This window comes from Seriola aureovittata, chromosome 8, assembly GCF_021018895.1.
Source record: "Seriola aureovittata isolate HTS-2021-v1 ecotype China chromosome 8, ASM2101889v1, whole genome shotgun sequence".
In the NCBI taxonomy this organism is placed as follows: domain Eukaryota; kingdom Metazoa; phylum Chordata; class Actinopteri; order Carangiformes; family Carangidae; genus Seriola; species Seriola aureovittata.
The window spans coordinates 13845958-13864892 of NC_079371.1; the positions used below are offsets into that span (position 1 = coordinate 13845958).

The 18935-nt window shown below is 40.4% G+C and overlaps 1 protein-coding gene across 3 annotated transcripts in view; it reads left to right on the forward strand.

Moving 5' to 3' along the window:
* Positions 1–5394: 5394 nt before the first annotated feature.
* The window catches only part of pcdh11 (protocadherin 11), a 125958-nt gene continuing 112417 nt past the window's right edge, over positions 5395–18935 (forward strand). Inside the window, exons 1-2 of one of the 3 annotated variants that reach the window (XM_056382675.1) lie at positions 5395–6357; positions 12070–12650. In XM_056382675.1, coding sequence (XP_056238650.1) covers positions 12111–12650 — 540 coding nt within the window. In that variant the 5' untranslated portion in view covers positions 5395–6357; positions 12070–12110. The remainder of the gene's footprint in view (positions 6358–12069; positions 12651–18935) is intronic. The other 2 variants (XM_056382676.1, XM_056382677.1) reach the window with 2 other exon arrangements.

Here is an 18935-nt window from a genome sequence, read left to right on the forward strand (position 1 = left end):
AACTATTGTACAAAATGAATGAATTCACAACTGCACATGAATACTGGGTGTGACTTTATTCAACTGAATGTACAATATACAGCCAAACAAGCCATTCTCATCTCACAGAGTTGCCCCAGGCTCTGTTTCACAGTAGACAGATGGAAGGAAACATCACCACAGCATGTACAATCGCCTTCATCAAACAACTCACAAAGGCTGTTTTAACAGTCAGTTACTTCTTGAGAAAGAGAGAGCTGTCCAAGATGGCAGAATTGAGATGGTTTAGGTATCCATCTTAAAAAAGGAAACACTGTCACGTTGATATCGGTTGATGTTCTGCATGTATTTTTGAGCATTTGTAGTATTTGTGTTTATTTTGAGCAAAAAAAGTGACAGATAAAAGTGAGTAGGTGAAACATTTGTTCTTCCTCTGTGCCACAAATTGATCTTGCACTGTGCGGTTACAGAAGGCAGATGTGTGATGTACATGAAACAGAGCAGAACAGCAACACACCACGACTGTTTTATTATTCATTTACACACAAAGCGAAGTCATGCCAATGTATGTTGTCATTAGCTGATACATTCCCACCTAGAATTTATCATACAATTATGACTTTTAGCTTGCACTGTTTGTATCAAGACATGGAACGAGTCTTAGCACACAGACCCTATTAAGCTATTAATTGACAGGACTGATTTCACATTTAAAGACATGACCTTATTAGGAAAAACAAAAAGAAAGAAAAGAAAAATAAACAGGACAAACACTTTTTCTATCTTTTTTTTTTTTTTACTTTTAATTTTTAACTATTGTACAAAATGAATGAATTCACAACTGCACATGAATACTGGGTGTGACTTTATTCAACTGAATGTACAATATACAGCCAAACAAGCCATTCTCATCTCACAGAGTTGCCCCAGGCTCTGTTTCACAGTAGACAGATGGAAGGAAACATCACCACAGCATGTACAATCGCCTTCATCAAACAACTCACAAAGGCTGTTTTAACAGTCAGTTACTTCTTGAGAAAGAGAGAGCTGTCCAAGATGGCAGAATTGAGATGGTTTAGGTATCCATCTTAAAAAAGGAAACACTGTCACGTTGATATCGGTTGATGTTCTGCATGTATTTTTGAGCATTTGTAGTATTTGTGTTTATTTTGAGCAAAAAAAGTGACAGATAAAAGTGAGTAGGTGAAACATTTGTTCTTCCTCTGTGCCACAAATTGATCTTGCACTGTGCGGTTACAGAAGGCAGATGTGTGATGTACATGAAACAGAGCAGAACAGCAACACACCACGACTGTTTTATTATTCATTTACACACAAAGCGAAGTCATGCCAATGTATGTTGTCATTAGCTGATACATTCCCACCTAGAATTTATCATACAATTATGACTTTTAGCTTGCACTGTTTGTATCAAGACATGGAACGAGTCTTAGCACACAGACCCTATTAAGCTATTAATTGACAGGACTGATTTCACATTTAAAGACATGACCTTATTAGGAAAAACAAAAAGAAAGAAAAGAAAAATAAACAGGACAAACACTTTTTCTATCTTTTTTTTTTTTTATGATTTTTTTTATAGCCAACTCCTGTCATAGGCATGTTTTGCAATTAACTCCAAAATGGAAAGTTTAAAGTTTATTCTCTCAGACACTGCTACATTCTAACACGAGTAGCCTTACTTGTTAGCTTGCCAAAAGCAATTAGCAGTCTAACACCTGTCAAGGACAAAACGTGACATGGCGAAACCACAGAGAAGTCAACCAGTTCTCTAAAATGCTTGTGTATGCAATTAGTAGTTTTCTATGGGGCATTAACACACGCATGGATCAGCCCTCGTGGAACAATAAGCTGCACCTTTCTCCCTCTCTTTCTCTCTCTCACACACACACACACATTTGAATTTCCGGGTGGAACATTAGATGACGACATGTCAATTGATAATAATGGTAATTCACATTACTTCCTGTATGTCTAATTGGAGTGTTGTAAATGCATGTCAGTCAGTGTTAGACCCTTCATTAGTCTCAAGAGTTCTGTGCGGTTTGTTTTATGAACTTTTCCTCATCCTGCTTCAGCCATGATTTAAATTCCTTTTTTTTTGGATGGCGATATCAGGAATCAAATGAGGTCCAAGGTGTCTTAGTTACCACCCCCCACCCCCCTCCACCCCACCCCCCATAGTGCGGTTTCTAGAAAAAAAAAAAAAAAAAAGTTATGTAATAGCACCGTCAATAGTCATAGTATAACAAAATCCAATTTACTAACTCTGGGTCACTTCGTAAATCAAATCACCACTAGGATGTGATTTGCAATTCAAGACTACTTTTTGCGAAATATACATGAATACAAAGTAGATAAATAAATCATATTTCTCACAGTGATGCCTTTTAGCACTCTGTTGGTTCAGGTACCAGGAGCAAAAGCACAAGGTATGAAAAGCTAAAGCAACACAAGCAAATGCCTTCTCTTCTAATGTGGAGACCTCACATATTGTACATATTTGATAATCTTCAGAAATCTCAAAGCAATAGTCTAATATTAAAGAGCCTCTGATGCCTTGTGATGTGTCTCTCTGTTTTAAGCCATTTTGCCCCAGACATGACAGACTGTAATCTGCTTGCCTAAAGGCTTTTTCTTCTTTGCTATCTACTGCTCCGGAAGAAACTATAGTCATGCATGCTGCATATTCATACAGTACAGAAAAAAAAGTTCAAATATTATTTCACTCAGGGTGTCTTTTTGTCTGCCTTGGGTTTCTACACCATTTGTATGAAATTCAACCTCTGTTGTCAATAAGGTAAAAGCAAATATTGAATTGTCCTCACTGGGTCCACTCCATCTTTCTCAAATCTTTTTCTTTCTCCAGAGATCCTTGAGAAAGTGGGAGAGAAAGAAACAGACAGAAAGAAATGAGGCAATAGAGATAGTTTCAACTCATTGTGGTAAATCTCAGCGGTTCGTGAAAGTTGCCATGGATACAAACCCAGCCTGTATGGATAAGAAAAAAAAAGTTTTGTCAGGATGTCTCCAACTCTTCAGAAATGTCTGCTGTATTTCTACAAAATATGCACTGGACATATTTGCACTGCTCTCTTTAGGAGTGACGTGCAGTGGGGAACTTTGTCCCTCTTTTTTTCTTTTTTTCTTTTTTACTGCTGTAAAGATCTAATATGAACGATTTAGGTTCAAATGTAAAAGATTAAAAAAAAAAGTTCCATGGCAACATTTAACTGAGTGATGAACAAAGGTGATGGTGCAGCAGCTACTGCACTGTGGTCTCTTTGGACAAGTTATGCTCTTAAGCTGAAAGGATAATATAGAAACCACAGAATGGTATTGAATTGAGTATGGCCTGCGAAGAATCTTTCTCAAAACCTCTGAGTGTTAATACATGGCGACCTTGCAATTTAGCTCTGCAACCCCTTCCTTCACCCATCCCCTTGCCCAGCTGTGCCTGACTGATAAGGTATATTAGTGAGTGTGCTCTTCCTACCAATTATTTCTTTTACATGTGTGAATAACAAGTCATGGATTCAGTGGGAGGCCAACAGCAAGGATGATTAAAGGGAATGTTGAGGAAAAGGTCTATTTGATCATATCTTTAAAAGAAAAAAAAACAAAAGTAAGCTGAGCTTACTGTATATGCAACTGATTCCCTTAGTGGGGCACAGTTTTGTTTTAACAATGTGGGAAACAGTTGTATTTGACAGTTCAGACACAAGACCCAGTCAAAAGTTATATAACAAAAGTTAGCATTTCATGTTAATGCTCATTATCTTACATAATTTTGAGGTCCTGTAAGGGGAAACATAGATAATTGTACATTCCCTGATTTTGATATAGCATGAGATACAGTTGAGATGTGATAGCACATCCACATCCTTCAGTTTCCCAACTAACTTGTTAATGTTTTGAAACACGACCCCGAACTGTGCTGACTTCCAGAAAAGTAACAATGAGCTGGGGGAAATTTTGCGTTGGTGTTGTTCACTAGAACGAAAATCTACGAAAGAAAAAAAATCAGAGTGGACTTTTAAGCTCATCTTATGCTTTGGTTAAGCTGCTGCAACATTATAACTTTTTTTTTATTATTTCTGCAATGAATAATCAATCAAGGGCAAAATATTAATCCCCACCAGTGTTAGGTTTTACACACATAAATAGCTATATTTCTATTGATGCATCCTTTAAAATTTGACACAGTGCAGGTATTAGATTCTTCCAGTTTGTTAGAAATGCCAAAAGTTTCCTCTGACAGTTAATTTTGAAAATATCAAAATAGCCATGTGCATCATGCACGAGGAATCGCCTGCCTCCTGAAAAATAATATTGCTTTTTGGCTGTCAGTTAAGTCCTTAAAGAAACCTCAGAGAATAACAGTGAAATCAAGAAAACAAATGCTTTAGTACACTAGTTGACTTCAAGATTTACCGAAAATTTCCAAGAAGAAGTTCCCTTTAGACTGAAGAATCATTGGGCTTAAACAGAGACAATCATCTGACCAAATCCCTGCCTCTTTATCTTCAGGGATGAGTAGTGTGACATTAAATAGTGTGGATTGAATTGGTGAACAGGTGAAGGATGTTGTTTATTAAACCTTGCCAGGGGCTAAACTTGTTAGAATGCAGTTGCAGCCATTTGTTGTATGAGGTGATGGCGGAGGGACAGGAGTAATTAACTGGAACATGGCCGGGGTGACGATTTGACCTTTGTGTGACTATAACCCTTTATGACCCCCATAAAAGCAACTGTTACAATCTACTTTAGGGTATTTGAGGGCAGGAAAGTGACAAATTGATGATTTGTGATCAGTGATTTTTGAGCCAATCAATATGTTGCTGTGACGCCTGTTTGACATTGTGCCTAACAGCTGTAAACATATTGGCTGTTTCACTTGAATGCTTTTTATAGTCGCAGATACAAACCGTTAAACAACTTTCATCTGTTAATCTGATTCACACTTCATTGTCATCTCAATGAGGCATTTGAGTTACCTTGTCAATCTTCATACAATGACATGTTCTCTCAATTTTCTTGGTTATTTATTGTTGGCATTCTATCATTTCTTGCAATTAAGTGCTCAATGTGCTCATGATAAGCTGAACTGTGATTGGCTCGTACAGCGCAGAAATTATTTGACACCATTTTATACGTGGCAACTATGGAAACTGTGAACAAAGCCATTATCAGGCTAATTTCTCTTCTCATCCCTGAGAGGAGCTCTGCCATGGCCTGTTGACACTCTCGGGAATGTCTGAAAGGAATTTGAGCCTCATCATTATTCAGAGGTGCCGATGATAGGCTACAGTACACCTCGGTTGGAAATGAAGAGCAGAAACACAAGGCTCGGTATAAAAGTGAACAGTGCCCCCCTCTTGCTTTCAGGCGGGTTTACTGGAGCAGTGTGGCTACTGCAAAACAGCAGAGGCATCTGTGGTCCACACATACCCCGCCATCCACCTACATCTTGGCGCGAGCATCTCTCCAACGCAGTGCGGCTTTAAGAGGACCGGGGCTCTTAAATCTGTGCTTGGCTCCTCCTTCCGCCATGATGTCAGTCGGAGGGAGAGCGAGAGGGAGAGAGGTGGGCAGTATTGAGGAACTGAGTTCATACAATACTACTGAGACATCTACAGCTTAGCAGACAGATACGGTGAACCGCCTATCCCGGCTCCTGTAAGTGATGCTGCACTGAGGCACACTTTGATCCAAATCCACTGGGGGGGCGATGCGCTTTCTGCATCCCTCCATTAAGAGTTTTTTTGGGGGAGCGTACTCAACCTCGAATCAGTCTAAACAAGTCTTTTTTTGTTTTTTTTTAAATAAATTAGCTGTATGCTTTCAGTTTTTCATCAGAAGTCCTTTTTTTTTTGCGCTCTTGGATTGAAGTTTTACGCGCGGGTCAAGAAGCGTTTAACGCACACGTGTAAGTTTGGTGCCACCGATTTTCAGGAGGCAAAATAAAGTAGGAATTTCAAGGCAAACGTAGGCTAGGGATACAAAGTTTATGAAAAACAAGCTTGGATCAATGCGTATCTCCGCCCGTGGGATTGCGAACCCAAGACATCCGAAGAGGAATTACAGCGTCTCCTTCTCAAAGTTGATCGCTGTACATGATTTTTCTGTCTCTTGCACATGAGGACCACAATTTTTTAGCGCATGGATAAGTTTTTGTAGTGGATAACATTTTTTTTTCTCCTCTGCTTGCACTGCATTTTGCTGCTTCTGATGAGGATCCTTTCTCCCCCTTTCCCCTACTTCAGTTTCATTCATGGCACTTCTTTTTTGTAAATCAGTGATGTCCCTACGCGACGGTACTCGCGGTTGATTTTTCATCCTATCCAAGCGGAAAAGGTAAGCTCTGCTCTTAATCACGACTTAACTATTGAGATCAAAATGTGTTTTTACTTTAGAGCCCTCTGAGCATTCGTATTCACATGACTGGTCTGTCTCCTGAGCGCAGTCAGAGACGCTGGAGAGCGCCCAGCAGCCTAATTTATGTGGTTCGTATAAAATCAACTTGATGTCCCAGTGCCGGCGAGGACCTGCGCTATATTTACAATCATTGAAAGCAACATAAGCTGGGCGAAAATTTAGTGGTGGTCCGCCAAGGCACTTGGATGAATCTGTGTGTTGCGATAGTGGGTCATTTTTGATGTTCCCTGGGTTTTCCTAGAGCTGTTCCAAAGATATAACAGGCGTCCCCGTGCACCTGACGTAAATAGAAATTATCCACGGACACGGTGAATCGTGGAGAATCTAAGCCGAGTTGTCGCATTACGAATGTGTACCGCGCGGTTGGTCACGACTTCGGGCATTCATTAGTCTTGCTCAACACTGATCGCTAGATAGATAGGCCTACTTTCCAAGAGCATCCAACTGCGGGGACTTTTCAGTGCAGCTTGGCCGCTAATCTCGGTGCTTGGGTGCGCGGCAACAGCGCGCTCCTGGTCAAGCGGTACAGCTGTCACTGACCACAACCTCAGGGGCTATCAGCCTGTTCAATCTCAGACTCCGGGAAAAAAAAAACAAAAAAAAAAACAAAAAAAAACAAAGAGGTATCCATTAGTTTCCGATCAGGAATATCACTTCAAATACTCAGATGTTAAAACCCATTTGGCCCGAAGATTCTAACCGCCACAGTTAGTTGTATGGGCTCCTAATATGTTATACCTGCTCAATATGCAAGAGATTATCATTGGGCCCGTTTTATAAAGACTCCCACGAGGCCTATTCAACTCTGTATTTGCTGGAGAATTAAATCAAATGGGTAATATGAACCTTCCCCAAGGTGAGCAACACATTTTGTCTGTAGGCTGATACATTTATATGAAAAGAAAGAGTGAGTGAGTAAATGGGAGCACGCTGAGTAGCATATTTGTTAGATTTGAAAATAGCAATAAAATCATTTGCTCATGCACATCCACATTTCAAATTCACCAGCAGGTATAGAGCAGTTGATCACAGTCTGTGATATCCTCACATACTGTAGGTGTTATAATAATATATCCCGTTATTTTTTTCTGCCTGTGATAAACTGAAGTAAATACTGTCTGCAGAGAAATGAGTCTGGGAATCAAAAGTTGTATGCTGAAGAGTTCACGGTGCAGCTAACCTGTAGAATCAGAGGTGCCTTCCAGGTGTCAGAGATGTTTGTCTCTTTGCTTTGCTTTCACTTTTCGTCTCACTGTGTTTGTTCCACTTGAAGACGTTCAAGTTGCTTTTTTAAAAATTTCTGCCTCCAAAGTCACACACAGTTTATATTAAACGAGTTAAGAGCTTGTCCATCATAGCTGAATTCTCCTTTTCATTTCCCATAATACGATGTTATATTGAATATGGTGGTGTCTACAGCACAGTTTTCACTTACTGTGACATATATAAAAATGCTCTCAAATCAGTTTTTCTCAAGTATTATTCAAATATAAAATTCTAGTTCAGCAGTTATTCTTAATATTTATGGTTTCAGACTACAGTTTTAACTTTTCTGACTTTGTTTTAATTAATTGCACAGATTCTCTGACAGTTCATCTACTCCTCTATAATTCGATTTTGTTACATTTTCATTAAAAGTGAAGATTTTTAAAGTCATCGTTAACATACCAGATGACAAAAAGCTACACCAATTTGATCACTTATATTTAGCATTAGGATTACATTTGCATGTATGGACTGCCCTCTTGAGGTCCATGATTACAACGTTCTAAATTAATTTGTCATTTTGCTAATACAGCAGGATAAAAAAGTATTACCCAGCGACCATTTTACTGTACAACTTTTTTATAATCCAGGTTTATCAAAGAATGACAATAGCCGCTGGGTTATTCAGCCAAACAGCACTGACAGACTTTATGCAAACATTATGTCAGAAGATTGATATATCATTTAATTCTTTTTTCACTTGTAGAAGATAGTGTTACGTTCATGTCCCAGTGACATTTGAACTTCAATGCAATTGAAGTTCATGCATTTTCTGGCAGTATATTAAATCTATTATTAACATTGTCAATGCAGCCATTTATGTCGAGCATCATTCTCTCGCTCTTTCTCACTCTCCAGCTCGACTTAGGTAATAAAGTCATTGTTGAATTTTCCCATGGGAAAACAACTTTTATTCCACCACCGTGTAAGGAAAATTGTTCCGGCTGTGTGGACTGAAAAAGAACTGACTGATCTTGACAGAAACCTGGTCTGTCAGCCTGTCAGCGATCCTTAGAGCTGTTAAAAGAGAGAAAGCCCAAGACAATCAAAAGTATTACATCTGCCGATGCCCTCTTTTGAAAATCTCTTTCGATCCACAGGCAGTCTTGATAGATACAACAGTGGTGAAAACCTGGCTTTGACAGTTAAAGGACTCCAAATGTCCTGGGTCCCAGCCGGAGAGTAACTACACTGAAAGTTTCCAGTTGAGGGTATCTTCAGGGGTGAAGGTAGAGGGGTGGGGGGTGGGAGGGTGGGGGGTAGGCGGGGATGATGATTGCTGTATGTCTCCCCCCCTCTCACTGCTACCCTTAAGCGGATGCAAACACCAGGAAGGCCTGTCCATCACGCTGTCGTGTAAAGTGATCCAGGGCCAGCCTGCTCCTCTTCACTCTGTGTCTCCCAAGAGGGAGGCTTGAGTTTGCCTACTGGATTCAACCTGCTGTCTGGGGCTCAAAATAGCATTTCAGGAGACTAGTGAAATGTAAGCAAAGGAGACACTCTGACTGACACCTAGGATTTCTTTCTCCCTCCCTCTTACTTTTTTTCCCCCTCCAGCACAATTCCTTCTCTCACCTAGCTTATCCCTCATGGACAGGTTTATAAAGAGTTTTGACAAGTGAAAAGCCGCGCAAATGTTGGGAAAATCACAGTTGAGAGAAAAGAACACACATCAGGTTAACAAGTTCGGCCATAACATGTAGAAGGTCATCATGCTTCTCTTCCCTTTAAAAACAACTTACGTCAGAATTTTAGCATTTTAGCTTCATGCAAGAGAAATAGCTCCATATATCTATTTAATCTCTCTATCTGCATGTATGTATATCTCTTATATTTGTAAAATGTTGTTCCACAACATCGCATTAGAATTTCTAAGGTGTCCTTCTAGTTACTACATTTGTACTCCTGCATGTACTTTGAGTCAAAAACACACTCCACCCCTTCATCCTGCGAAACATTATTGTCACTTACAAGGGAGAGAAAATGTAGATCATGCTTTGATCTTTTCTGTTTTTTACTTCAGCGAATCACATCCCATTTAAGGATGTAATTTAAACTTCATTATGCGCCGTGTGAGCTCAGCCTTGGACTGCCTGGCGATCATCACAGTAAAGCAATTGCCGCTCACTCTCAGAAAGATGCACACTTCAAAGTAAAGTGTGTCACAGTTACTAATGGGATATATCTCATCAATATTTTGGCATGATAGTGCAGCACTGCCTGTGCTATATGTTTAGAATGAATAACCCTCACAGTGATCAATGTCAGCTATGTTTTTTTTTTCTTTTTTTTTTTTTCTGTCCAACTGTCTTTAATGAGTCTCGTGTGACTGCTTTATGAAATGTGTGGGAAAAAAAAAAAAAAATCTGTCTGTACCGGCTGCACGGATGCCTTGCAATTGTTGCTGATTCAAAACCAGCTTAATTAAATTCTTATTTTTAATCAATTCCCCTTTGTCAGTAGGCCGAGAGCTTCTGTGGCTATGAATGTTGTTGCCTTGCCAGTTTAGGGGACCCCTGTAGTGCAGTTTAGGTAGTCATACCTTTTCTACAGGATATTGTTTGACTCATGCAAATGGATGGAAATTTCATAAACTTGGAAAATATTACGGTTCCCAAAGAGCTATTTGCAGTCCCTTGTTACTGCAGGTATGTATGTATTTTCAGGACCAGCTGTGCGCTGTTTGTGTGATGCCTGTCACACACTTTTGCCATACTTGGTAGGAAATGGACGTTTGATATGGAGGCGGCTGCCTTATGAATACGAACCAATATCTTGAGGAAAATCATATGAGGTTAATAAACACTCAGGGGGGTTGGAGAACCTAAACACACAGTGGGATATGAGCAATGAAATTATATTAGTCGTTAAATATATTGCACCGGTATACACATGGGGGAGCCAGTATTATTATGAGAAGTAAACATAGCTGTGCTTCGGTGGCTTTACCCTGACACATAACGTCGCACTCAAATCAATCTAAAGAGCAGTAATGTGATTCTATTGTTTAACTGCAAAAAAAATCAACTGAACACAGATACACTTTCATCATTTCCCTGCTTTACCAACACAGCGATGTTAAAAGCACCGTGATTGTGGTGGGAATGATGGAATTGAATTTGAATGAAGACGTAAATCAAAATGTGAGCTAGCAAACCGCATGAAGTAACTCTCTTAATAACTGACTAACTAACCTACCAATCAGCCGGTGGAGAGCAGTCAATATTTCATGCTAGCATATACTGACAATGAGTATGACTCCTTCATCATCTTCCAATGACCTACTTGGGTTTTGGCAATTGGGGTTCTTGCCCTTTGGCAAGCTTTTGCACATATAATACAGTTAAAGATTTTGTAGAACAACAGCATCAAATGAATTGGCACCCAACGCAACTTATTAATGAATAATGTTCAGTGATGGTAAACCCATCTGCACTACATTTTCAGTTACCATAGGCATCGTTCAGCACAAACAACGGAACTGGGTGCTGTTTAAATTTGATGTTGGAGAAAACACATTCGTCAGGATGTAATGAAGTTATGATTGAATTCCACTCATTTGAGTGATGACGGCTTTCACAATAAATAATTTCGCATTGTTGTCTCCTTCCACCGCGGCTTCTCTAAACAGTACTCTTATCATACTGCGTATGTTTACACACATGGGCGTTCATGAAATATTTGAGAGCTCAATTGTTTACATTCAGAGCAAATGAGGCTCTCCATTAATAGTTGCTGTCAAGCGGCACGACTGCAAGTGTGTGTCTGACTGTGTGTGCTCAAGCACCAATGCTCAGGGCTCAGTTAAGCTGCCTCCAAATCAGTTGAAGTCTGGATGCGAGGTGCAGTTGATGAAGACACCACCGCACCATATTGACTCACACTGACTCAGATATGAAAACAGTTTTTCTCTACCTCCCAGTCTTACCCCCCCCCCCCCCCCCCCCATGCACCGTAGTTTGTGAACAAGTCTTGAAAGCAAACTATTTAGTCTTAACAGTGAACCCAACTGCTTTCATACCTCTCAATAAAAATATGAAATGGTTCATTACAGCGATGAAATGGAGTGATGGAATACGCGAACTACTAACCTTTACGTGTCTGCTTGCTCAGTGGATGTCATCAAAGGTTAATTGTGTAAAACTGACGTTAATTTGCTCTCAAAGACATGGGAATGATGTGGGCTCATAACTAGTTAGGATGAATAGGTCAAGTTGAAAACTCTCCGTGAGGGAAAGTAGTACTAATTACAGCAGAACTTGAATGCCATGTAATTCTGTGCACTGACATTGTGTGTTCTGTCTTTCTCTCTTCTTCTTCTTTTTTTTTCTCTTCTCTCTCTGTCTCTCCTCTCTCTTGTGACAGAATTGCTGCTGTAAAAGTGAGGCTCCCATCCACCCTTGAGTATGGACTTAGCAAGTCAGGCTCATGTGCTGGTGGTCTTGCTCACCGGTGTGGTCTTGCTATGCTGGGCCCAGGAGAGGGACTATACGGTGAAGGAGGAGCAGCCAGAGAACGTCCGCATCGGCAACCTGCGGAAGGACCTGGACCTCAACCTAGACCCCAACATCAGGCTTTCCTCGCCGCTGCAGTTCAAGCCTGTGTATAAGACAGGTGACGTGCCTTTGGTGAGAGTGGAGGCCAACACGGGGGAGATCTTTACCACCAATCACAGAATTGACCGGGAGAAGCTGTGCTCAGGGGTCTTCGCTGAGAAACGTTGCTACTATGAGATCGAGGTGGCCGTGCTGCCTGACGAGATCTTCCGACTGGTCAAGATCCGCTTCCTGATCGAGGACGTGAATGACAACGCCCCTCTCTTCCAGTCCACTGTAATAAACATCTCCATCCCGGAGAACACGGCAATCAACACCCGATACCCGGTGCCCTCAGCATTTGACCCTGATGTAGGGATCAATGGGATCCAACATTATGAACTGGTCAAGGTGAGGATCACTCCTGTTTCATCTCTATCATGTATCAAATGAAATGCTTAGGTACTTTTCTTATTTTTTAATAGTAGCCTCACTTGTCTTGATTTTAATACAATTAATTTTATTCAGGCCATTTCCCAAGTGCCTCTCTACAGTGCCTTTAATAAGGTAGCAAGTTCATTGGAAAAACTACTGTTTTCAGTGCTCTCATACAAGAAAACTGCAACTACTTGGAGGAACATTCACAATCACCACTGTAAAAGTGTGTGGTTGGAACCACAGTGTTGGAGCTCTTGTTCAAAGTGGAGTGGTTTGTCATTAGCAGCGACTTTTCAATAGATAAGCCCTATAAAAATACATAAAAACGCATTTTTCTAAATCACTCTGACAAAACACTTTTGTCAGCCCATCTCTGAATGTCCATTTAGTTCCTTAATGAATGTTGATGTGGTTTATCTAACATCAGGCCTGCTGCTGTCTCTGACTACATGCCAATAATAACTCCCATATATCCCTGTTTTTGTCAGCTGTCATTAAATAATAAATAACTAGAAACATCCAAATATCTGAAGCTGAATTTCTAAGTAGAGATTCCTAAAGACTCACTCCACTGAAACTGAAGTTGATAAGAGGCTATTACTCTACGTCTGCAATCCCATGTCTAAACTAAAAGCCATCTTGTACAAATTAATTGAGTTGAATAGTGAATGAGTGAAAGATTTTGATCGTGAAAGATATGCGCCTGAAGCCTTTTGTGATACTGGAACAAGCCTCGTCTTTTTTCTTATGGACTTAATAGAATAAATAGCTTTAAAGAATAAATAGGCTTTGTGGGAATCCACGTACAGAACAATACAAAACAAACCAAAGGCTGTTGTAGCTATCTGCCAATCAATTACAATTGTATCAAACATAACTAAACCAATGGATGTCTGCAACGCAAGCAGAATTTTAGTCAGTGCACATATTATTGATGAAGCTCCAGCACATTGCTATGCCTGCAGCATCCCACCTGTCTACATCAGGTCTGAATAGTTAACGGTTTTTAATCACTGAGGCCTTACGTTATTTTCATTTGCCAGTTTTTCCCCCCCATGTGTTTTTCATGTAATTTGGTCTAGATTCTGCATTAAAGCCTCGTCTGTGAACCTGCTCTCGTGCTATAGTGCTGTAGTACACCCATATAGGAAATTAATTTTGACTCTGCTTTGAAAATATGACCTACTTTTTTTTTCATAAAGTGGAATATGTCATGAAGCCTACAGTGTTTTATACCAGCCATTAATATTTTCATATGCTTTATTTCATTATGAAGAACGCCGTAAAGAAGGGCAAGTTTTCACCATGTGCAGTAATATCGGAGAACACGCAGTAGAAAGTGCAGACACAGCGTATACTGCATGTCCAATTTCCAGCAACAGGTTACATGTGCTGAACATAGTAGATTAAAGCAAGTGAGAAGAAATGCACTGTATTATGCTAATAGGTGCCTCATGCAGAACAGGGAGAAGCTTTTCTTCATCATCTAATTGATTCACTATTAAACTGCAGTGCAATATTCTCTGTTGCCTAATGGAGTCGGCCCTAAATCCAGATATGTAGGATAATATCATACAGTCTTCGTTTATAGTCTACACAACACTCTACGCTTTGTGGATAGACGAATATTGGAGATGACATGAGCCCTTACAAATGAACTGTAATTAAAGAGGGAGATGCAAGCACTCTGGAGGAAATCCTAAACAAAATAAAGAAAGAAAGGTTACTGGAATTGAGAGCACGGTGCAAGACAGAAATGACAAGTCCATCTTGGCTTCTCGGATGACGTTAACATTGGGTTGGAATGAACAGAATCGTTGCTGTCCGTGTCTGCCTTGAATACCAATTTGCATTTTTAAAGAGTCTCCCCACTGCCAAGGCCTCTCCAGCGCAATGTCCTGAATTGTTCATGCCTGGAAAATCACCAGCCAAATGTTCTGCTCATTATGGTGATCATCTGCAATCATTTTCTTTGCCCTTTTCACAATATAAAGCTTTCTAAAATCCTTGCCTAGGCTGTGGTTGTATTATCTTTTGCAGGAAATTCCTCTTAGAGCATCCTTGGCAATGCATCCCTGATTCACTTCTTCTCATTATATTCTCATTGTACTCGAGATTAATTTCCTTGTGTTCCAGGTTCCATACGAGTAAAACAGCGAGAAGCATTAAAAGAGCCAGCAACATTTTCAACCTTTGGTATCTTTTATTTCCGAGGTGCAGTAGAAAGCCAAGGGGTTTAGTGGGGAGGGAATGTGCAAGCATTTCCTAGAATAGCTCTTGGCCGCTAAGCCACCCTTAGACTATCTTTGTATGGTCCTGTGAGATTTGTCTCAGAAGCTCCCTCAGAATGATAGTTTGCCCAGTTTTCTTGTGTTGTACGGGGCACGGTGCTGAAATTGCTACCATTGTGTAGCACAGTGAGCCACACTCAATGGTCTGCCACTCCACATGTAGCCATGCCTGAGTTGTCAACATACAGAACAAATAAAAGAAACATGGTAGCCTTTTCTTTTTTTCTTACAACTTTGTCCTTTTCTAACACTTAGGGGGACAACAGGTAATTTCATCCTACACAGTGCTCCTGCACCACACATAATGGCTGGCAATTACAGTTTGAGTGAAATTCTGCCATCAGTGTTGTGCAGTGGCGTGTTACGTCACCTGAACTGCAGAGAAGGCGTCCTAAGAAATGGTCAAGGTCAGAGAAAGCAATCACATGCATGGGTGGAGGATGATCTCCTGTGAAAGCAGATCTGATCATGTTACATATTCACAGGATAACACTCAGAGGCTAACACGGAAACATGCGTAGGACTAAAGGAGAGTCCATTGATGGTTTCGCTTTGGATCTTCATTGTTCACAAATACTGGCAACCTTTCTTATTCCAGTGATGTATGAGTTTGCAGCCTCACACACTACATTAATCCAAAATGCATCTGTGTGAGCATCTTCAGACACATTTGAAGTGGGCGTCTTGTCCAAGTCATTTCGTGTAGATCAATGTTCTGCTGCTGGCTGGGCTATTCCTCACTGATAAACTACATGATGAAGTGGATGTCTGCATTTTGGTTGGGCAATCTGGAGGACTGTTGAACTTAACCTTTTACCACCTTCCGAGGTTTTTCCTCTGGTATTTTGCAATCAACTTGGTTGCTACGTGTCTATCTGAAATATACCTAAAATTCTTGAGTGGATGGAGTGGTCTTTTTGCTGGTACTTCAAGTCTGAGCTTGAATAATTTTGCTCCCTAAACTGATTCTAACTTTGCATTTTGAGGATGCAAAATTTATTCAAGATCCATTCCCAAGTAGCAAGAGAAATTTGATTAATGCATTGCATGCTGCCTATAGGCAGTGAATAGGATTTCTGGGTAGAGAGCTCCCTGTCAAGCATTTCCAGTTTTCATTAGCATCCGATTTTGACACATTATCCTCTTCTAGTGGTTGACAAAAAAAAAAAAAAAAACGACAAACAATTCCCAGCTTCTTTTGTCTTAATTATATGCATGAGATCATGGCCAGGGGCAAAGGGGAATGAGGGATGGAGAGAAAAAATGTGGGAGGAATGAGAGAGAGAGAGAGACAGAGAGAGTGAGTTTCTATCAGCATTATAAAGAGGTGCTATAGCTTGTGATGAATAGCCCTCCCCAGTTAGCCCTATCCATGGGCATCACTGTAACTATAGTCCTCCTGACATATTCACAGCCCAATCTCAGTCTCCTCTGAGTTTTAATAAGGTCATCAACTTGACTGAAAGATGCATCCACTGATAATCTGAGGCACTGTCTGCCGGACGGGGTTCACAGTCATCCATCCCTCATCATCAGCCACCTCTGCTTCTGTCAGTGTCCCTCAGTCATTTTCATTTAAATTAGCAAGCTCTGATTAGATTTTGTACCGTACTCTTTCCACATATATAGTACCCTGTTCCCTCTCTGATGACTGAGGGTACCTGTGACCCTGTAATGTGGGAATGAATGGTGAGTCATCATAGTTCAAGAAGACGTTTACCTGTACAGTATATGTGTGATGGAGGAGTGAGGCATGGTATTATTTGCACATTTAGCTGTTTAGAGAACTTTGTCCTTCTCACTCAGCCTTAGGTTCTCCAGTGAGTGATTCATGCTAGTATTTGGCCTTTTCTTAGCCTGCCCTAGATCTTATCACAATCCACCAGACTCATTCTGCATTCAGGAGGATGCACAGCCTGAGAGATAGCTCTCTTCAACTTATTGAAATGCGCTGAGCGTTGTCTTGTCAGTTGTAAAATTGTGTGAAACCAAGACAAAAGCATAGAGGAAATGCTAGCTCATAAATCATCGTGCAGCATTCCCTTTGACACATCCCTAACTCAACATCCAACTATTAACATCAGGCTTTGCCAAATATCAGTGTGCAGATATTCAGCTACTGTGCGGAATCTGTGAACTATTCAAACAACTGAGGATTGTGGAGCTCTGTGCGGATGGAGTAGTGCTTAGCAAAAGATCCCCCAGAATAATGTCTTGGACCTTTCAGTCATGACAGAAATAGTTCAGCAATGTGCATAAAGATTCAGCACAGTTCATCCATAAGGCATTTTTCCTCTACATTTCCACACATACTTTTATATGCCATGTCTGCTTACCCCTATATGACTTCTGCTTGCCAGAAGGATCACAAAATAAGGTCTGAAAGATCATTGCTGCAGTGTTGGCTGTTTTAAGTAGTTCTGTCAATCACTTGACATGTTGACAACATTCCCTCGGCAAGCAATTTTTCAGAGTACACAATAATTTACATGCTGCAGCTGCACGTTTTCTTGATTCGACTACAACACTGCGTTGGCACAAGAACGGGTCTAGATTCTGAAACCTACTGAGGACTCTTGTGCTCACAATTTGGTTGAAATGTTCCTCCCTTGAAGGGGGAGAATGTATATATCTTAATCTCATTTGATAGCTGTGCCTAGACAGAGTAATCTCTTCCAACATTATGTGCAGCATGAAGCTTATCTCTTTAAGTAGGATGCTTTTTCTTGTTTTACCATGAAACTGCTTCTGACTGAAAGAGCTTCAAAGGGCTTCTTTGTTTCATAATGTGCATGCAGCTCATTCATGGGCTTGATCTTCTTTTTTTCCTCCCCCTACTCTCTCCTTCTCTCCTTTTCTGCCACTTGTCTCCCTCTTTCTCTCTCTCTCTCTCTCTCTCCCTCTCTATCTGTCTCTCCCTCTTCCTTAATTTCCTTCCTCTCTCTTATAATTTGAAAACGTGTGCGGATCCATACCATACTGCATCTGACACTGTAAATATTAGTGCTAGTTTTTTGGGGGTGGAAGGCAATTACTCGTAACAGCCAGTGCCAGTTCCTCTGGTTTCTCGTGGGGATTACTTATGCATTTGTTTTCATTTTCCTCCGGCTTTACTTTTGCCTAGACTTAGCCCTTCTTGAGCAAAAAACACTCTAATAGGCAGGATTTTTCACTCTCCTCCTCTTAATCTGTGGTGATCTGGTCTTGTAGTGTATATAAATGGGAGCTTATTGGTGTGTCTCCTTTTCCAGCTGTCTCTCTCTCCTGTAATGTCGTCGACACATTACGAGGCTGCTGGCTCTATTCTAACTTGTCACAAGATAGGAAGGTGGAGTGAAATCTTATTTTAGTGAAGGCAGAAGAAAACTGATGAGGAGCCAAATGAATCCCCTCAAGCTGTAGTTGTACATGCAATATACAATATGCACAATATACACTTATTAGTCACATTTATAAAAAGGATCACTTAACTGGAATTTGCAGTCTTTTTAGGGCGTGTATTGTGCAGTGTATGTAAGAAGTGACTGAAACTTTGAAACAAGCTGATGATTAGCATGTTTGAAAGTGCTTTTGATTTACGGGTACCCAACTGAGATGAGCTGAGCAGAGCCAAGAACCAGCTGCCTTGTTTAAGAATGTACCGGGCTGTTTAATTTGCTCTTGACATTCATCACTGCCTAAAAGCCTGATCCTAAGAAAGACTACAAATGAACCTGAGTAGCCTGAGGAAATATCTCGACAGGCTGTTTGGCTTTCTAAGACAACTGAAAAATCTACACTCTAAGAACAAAAACATGACCAAGACCACATAATCTAGTGCCATATCACTGCACCTTTCTTTGTTATTACCTAAGTGAAAATGTGATATTCCTACTTATGAAATTAATATGTCTGTCAAGTCTGTTTATAAAGAGAGGGCTTTTCTATTTGCCCAATTTATGAAACTCTCTCTCCTGAGACTCTGGGT